Below are 6,438 nucleotides of genomic sequence, written 5' to 3'. Positions count from 1 at the left end.
ATATATGAGAAGAACATAACCCGTGTCTTGCTAGTGGTGTAATTTGAGATTGGCCTGCAAATATGTTGTACGGACTATAGAGTTTTCTTTGCCCATAACTTAACATGAACTGGATGCAAGATTATATCAATCACAGGATATGTGTATATTAGCTTTATTTAAAGTAAGTTCAACAGGATAAATTTCTTTGGTATACATACTGAAGTCGTCATTATTGAGAGCCAATATATCATCCAGATAACTTAAAGTATTGGTAAATTTTTCGATGGGTCTTTGCTATGAATTTCCCCCTTTTTAATTTACTTTGGAGAAAATGCACAGGTAAATGTTAGATATCATTACATGTATTTCTATTTATAGAAGTAGCCTACCAATAAAGTCAACTTTCTTTTTGAGATCTTTGGCTAGACAATCACTTAAACAAGACAGACCTTTAAATAAAATTTTAACAATACATATTTTTATACTTTCCAAACAATGAATTAAGTCACACTGCAGACATAATTTGAAAATCTTAAGCAAAATGTAAATTTCATTTTTCAATGCATTAATTTAGTTTTACCTGGTTACCAAGCATATATTGATTATTATATAACAGATGTAAACACCGAGGAGTCAAACGATACATATGGAGACTAGGTGAGGCTTCGAATACGAAAGGTCAGTACAAATAATCAAATATCTGATTGTTGAGAACGTAGAAAGAATATAACGTGTATTAAGGAATACACACACTAACTAGCGGTTCTGAAGAGAGAAAGGTTATATTTTCTACATTTGTCGATTTTTATATGAAAAACCCCCCAGGACAAAACAGTTTTTATGATAATTATCAAATATACACACTGAAGTTAAATAATTAAAAAAAAAACATACCATTAAATCAAATCAGACTTCTCAAATATTGACTTTATATATTTTACCTACCTTGGCTTAATGACAAAAAATAGTACTTTTCTCTACACATTACTTTTATAAACATGGATAACTTTGTATCCTCACCACTGCATAAAGGTTAGCCTCATTTTGTATTTCTTACTGATAAGACATGGTACATTTTTTGTTTCCGATCAATTTTTATCGTATTGAGGAAAGAGTAGTACTAAGGCTCATTTAGTAGTTAGGTGAGCCTTAGATTTATTAGTGTTATATACATTCCGTTTAATACTTTTAATATACTTAAAAACAGACTGATCATCTTCAAGGCGACACAATTGAACTGAAAGTTTAAGTCTGCACCGAACTCGATCTTGACTTTAACCTCAAAGCGAAGTCTAATTATCACTACTTTAAACTTGATTTGATTCTTTCACACACAAGATCAAACACTTACAGTTTTGTTTTTTTTTGATTTTCAGATGAATAATGACTCGTCTTCAGCTGAAGATGTTAACGACGTCGTACCCGATAAATCAAGGAACAGGTATTGGGGAAGGAAACTAGAACTTATTAAGGACTTGAAAAAATCAGTTGGAACTGTCAAAAATGCCAAAAAGAATTTAAATGTTGTAGTATTAGGTACTAAGGGTTGTGGAAAAAGTTCGTTCCTTAACACAGTATTTACAAGCTTCAGAGAAGATACATGGAGGCTGTATTCAACAGTTGGGAAGAACAGCGGGAATATTACCAATATAACACAACATTTTAAGAGGTAAGATAAACTTAGATATCCAAATCGAGGTATTTGAAAAAAAAACCACCAAAACAACCAAACAAGGAAGTTTACACCAAGAGGCAATGAAATATAAACAAAGGACATTGTTCACTTAAGGCAAAATATGACCTTGAATTTCAACTTTTTGATAATATATTGAAATTGCCATGACTTGGGGCTTCTGAATGAGCACAAGAAAACTGCAGAATGAAATAAATGTTAAGTAATCTGAACGACAGCACATGTAGCACCAGGAAATATACACGCTCTCTCATGCAATACTTGTTTTACATGTCCATGCACTATACTACCTCATTACTTTAAATTTCTGCAATATTTAAACTTTGGCTCATTATTATCTGATAAGTTTTTCTATAGAACTTATTCAGTGAAGGTATCAATACTTTCAGACGAGACGAGTAGAGACTTATTCTAGCATGAAAAAGGGGCTACAATAAAATGTAGCCCCAAAAGATATTTTAAATTTTAGACAGAACAAGCGTTATTCCACCGAAATTTATATGGAAAAACTTACTTTTCCAGTTTCCGTGCAGACCAAACTTATTTTAAAGAAGACAAAAATGTTTTGTTTCCAACATTTATTGATATCAACGGTTTGGAGGATGACAAAGCTGATTTTAATAGGGCGTTTCTGAGAGCCTTGTTTGACGGGAAAATTAAAGAGAACGAGAAGCTTACAACACTACTGCAAATGTATCAATCTAATCCAAACGGTTTTAAAAAAACAATGTCAAGACGTACAGAATATCTTAAAATAAATCGAATTATTGTTGTTACATCCGCAGACCCATCCGAACCCTTACCAAACGAGTTGTTTAAATGCGTAAAAGAAGTGGCAGACGATGTTAAAGGTAACATTTTTAAATAGGTTATTGAATATACTTATTAATTAAGTCTTCACAGAAACCAGGACCAACATTAAGTGCGACAGACACGCGCCTCATTCACAAAAAAAAATCATTATTGATGCTGGAATCGAAAATGTTTAAAGGTCAAATAAAGTACAAGGTTGAAGCTTATTGCGGATCCCAAAATTCCGAAAGGTTTTGTCGAATAAAGCTAAGTTGATCTATATGAAATCAAGGTAATCTATTCCTTCAACACATGGTAAGGATAGTATATTGAGGAAACATCCAGCAGTACAAACCAATAAACTAAATAAAGAAACAAACAAACAAAACAAATTTTATATAAAACAAATTAGCCAACGCCATGTCTGTGGAATATCACAATACCTCGTTGGATTGCAAAATGTTAATTTAAATACTACTGTTGCCTTTATTTAATGTTAGTTTTCTTCTAATGAAATTGGATGGAATATAAGATATAGTCCTCCCTGTTTGGGTTGAATATCCGTCTAAGTAAGTTTTGTGCTTATTTCTACTGCGCTATTTGGACAATGCCATTGCCATTGCTATTGCCATTGCCATTAACATTACCACTCCTGGGATGAAGATAAAGTTTCACAACGAGTTAGAAAATTTATATCACTAGTTATTATAAATTAAATGTATAGCTCTGAAACAATAAACGAAGTTATTGCGAGTTTTTTTTTTATTATTATTTGCTTTAATTAACGACAGTTGACAACAAACAATAAATAATTCCCACAAGTTTTGATTTTTTTCTTATATTTTAATAGTAAAAAAAGATAAAATATGATTCAACACGCAATCATGTTTTGATAATGTCGTCAGGCAAGATCGCTTAATATTACGTCCTAATAGCATTGCAATGAAACACCATATGTGTATTACTTATTTAACCAGCAATGTGCAGTGTAGTTTTTTAAGATCGTGTAAGCTAATCAAACAAAGATATAAACCTTATTATATATGATATAAAAATTAAATATCGTTAAATAAATGGGAAGTGACATTGGATACGAGAATAAATAAACAACCATATTAGAGGTAATGATGTGGCCAAATCATAAGGGATATATTCAATTGTTTCATGAAATAACATTGCTTATGATATATAGGAATTCCAATATTTGGAGTGATGACTAAGAAAGATAAGTTTAAAAGAAATGAGCAAATCCCCAAGAGAATCGACGATTTCATTGGTAATTTGGGAATAACCAAGGATAGTTTTAAATGGATAGAAAACTATTGTCCAGATGTTGACAAGGAAATGAAGTATCACAGGACAGTCTATCCGTCCACTGATGTCCCCGTACTGGAATTTATTACTCAGGTATGTACTATGTTACCATTAGCGAAAAAGCTGCAACAATGAAACTTACGCAATATCTGTGTAAGGGTATATAGGCGAATTTGTTCGAGTGCACCCTAATAATTGTATTTTAATATTGGTATTTGAATGTAAAATTCATTTTAATTGCTGTTTGCAATACAAAATTTTTTTGTATTGATTTGAGACGACAACCAAATTATTTGTTGCTTTAACTGGATGATATGATTTAGAGTTCAATATTTGAAGAAAAAAAACACTCCACAGAATTGTCATTTACTTTTAAAACTATTATTTTATATCACCATAGTTTCAAATCTTCATTTTTATGCCCCAACTACGATAGAATAGGGGCATTATGTTTTCTGGTCTGTGCGTCCGTTCGTCCGTCCGTCCGTTCGTCCGTCTGGCCCGCTTCAGTTTAAAGTTTTTGGTTTATGATTTTTCGAAGTTCAATCAACTTGAAACTTGGTACACATGTTCCCTCAGATACACTATTTCTTATTTAATGCCAAATAAGAGTTTTGACCACAATTTCACGGTTCATTGAACATATAAATGATAGTGTGAGTGGGGCATCCGTGTACTATGGACACATTCTTGTTTTCGATATTTTATTCTTAGTTTAAACAAATTTATTTATAGTAGATTGGGAAACAAGTTATTGCAACTTATATTCATCCCTTTCCACTTTGCGGATGCGAGTGCTGCATTATAGCGGCATTAGCCTGCTCTTTTTCGAAACCTACAAGTGTGTCTTTTACGTGCAATTTTTATGGCTCTCTCTTAACACGGGTCAGTCATTTATCGTCCCCTTTCGACAGACTATCATCGTTTCCTCAAGACCATACTCGCAAATGTTTTCAAGGGAGAGCGAAAATTCAGTCCCTGAAATTTTCATCCGAATTGTATTCTTAATGCTTGTTTTACATATGCGTACTATTGTGTTAGAATCTCGATTGAGTCAGACCAGAATCAGAAAAAAAAACCACAAAAGAACTCTCTGTCGGAATAAACAAATATAAGCTTAATGTTGAAAATAATAAATGATACAGTAATCTTGCATTTTTCAAATTTAAAAAACTTTGGAGTACTTCAAAAACGTTATCATGTATACTTTACGTTTACAGGTGATAAATCCTCATCTAAGATCTGAAGATCCAGTGGAAGAGAGGCCTTATTTCCTTGCAACAATCATCATTGAAGTAGTAACATTGGTCTGTAATCTCATGCAGATTATTTTGTGGGCTTGTTTCCTTGTTCTATGCGTAATTGTGGTTTACATCGACGAAGTCAAGGAATCTTGTATAGCATACAATACATCGAACATAACGAATGACTTTTCGTTACCATACATGTATAACGTTTACATTTGCAATGAAACGAGAAATTTCATAATTATACTCGTTTGTATTGTTTCCATAGCCTTTTCTCTTTTTTTGTTTGTACCGTCGTGTATTATAAAGAAGGGTTTACATACATGGCTGTCTCTAATTTCAATAGTCATTTTTCTTGCATTAGTTTATATCACACATTGGTTACTGCTACTGTAAAATGAAATCAAAATGAATGTTTCTCTTGGATAAATAACATTTGTGTTCCTTGTTCAATATTTTAACAGACTTTGATGACCCATACGTTGAAGTCAAAATGCTTATTTGAATCGATTCAGACTCGACAACGATCAAACATCTTTGAGAAACTAGTTAAGTAATTTTAAGGTATTTTACTTCAATGATATGTATTCTTAATATGTTTTGACGAATCTTATTGTAATCATTCAATAAAAACTTACCTTTAACTTTGTGATTTTATTTGCCTTTACTGGAAATCCGAATTATGCTTAAAGGAGTTAATTCTAATCGATGAAGACCTCCAAACATCTGTGCATTTAAGAACATGATGTTCAGTGGTTGTTATTTGTTGATGTGGTTCTTAAGAAATTCTCGTTTCATATTAAACCGTTGGTTTTCCTGTTTGAATGGTTGCACACAAGTCATGTTAGGGCCCTTTATAGCTTGCTGTTCTGTTTCCAAGTAAGATTTAAAAGATTTAAAAGCGGAAAGTGCAGACAACATTGCAAAATTAAATCTCGAATCTATCAACCAACTGAACAAATGAAAAAGAAATGTCGTATTACCCAAGCAGGACAATCATTTTCGAAGAAATGATGGGTTAAATAGCGATATAAATATCCTACTTGTGTGGCAACTGTTTACCCGCATTGCTTCTGTCATATGTTGTTAAGTTTTAAGTGTTCTTCAACTTGCCATTGCGTAAGTTTGTTGACCTTGATCATCAGACATTCGTTTGATTAAATTACTCATTTAATGATTATAACTATCATAATGATTAGTTGACTGACTGGCATGCATTGATGATAAAATTCACAATCAAACGTTTAAGAATACACAGCGCCAGAAAAATAAATTCGCTGCAATATATAAATAAACTGTGGGATACTTTACCTGTCAGATTGTCATTACAAAGTAAAACACACACATGAAACATGTGATTTTGAGATTTTTTTTGTGGTTTATATTTTCTATTTCTCTTTCCCTCTTTCT

The 6,438-nt window shown here is 32.2% G+C and overlaps 1 protein-coding gene across 1 annotated transcript; it reads left to right on the top strand.

Moving 5' to 3' along the window:
* Positions 1-595: 595 nt before the first annotated feature.
* On the top strand, positions 596-5,442 carry LOC139500838 (uncharacterized). The gene is made up of 5 exons (XM_071289713.1): positions 596-660; positions 1,359-1,651; positions 2,198-2,526; positions 3,660-3,874; positions 5,002-5,442. The coding sequence occupies exons 2-5, from the start codon at positions 1,359-1,361 to the stop codon at positions 5,422-5,424; spliced, it is 1,260 nt and encodes a 419-aa protein (XP_071145814.1). The 5' UTR covers positions 596-660; the 3' UTR covers positions 5,425-5,442.
* Positions 5,443-6,438: the final 996 nt, after the last annotated feature.

The sequence above is a fragment of the Mytilus edulis genome, chromosome 13 (genome assembly GCF_963676685.1).
Source record: "Mytilus edulis chromosome 13, xbMytEdul2.2, whole genome shotgun sequence".
Taxonomy (NCBI): domain Eukaryota; kingdom Metazoa; phylum Mollusca; class Bivalvia; order Mytilida; family Mytilidae; genus Mytilus; species Mytilus edulis.
The sequence above is the reverse complement of the archived record's forward strand: the minus strand, read 5'-3'. Positions and strand labels throughout refer to the sequence as shown.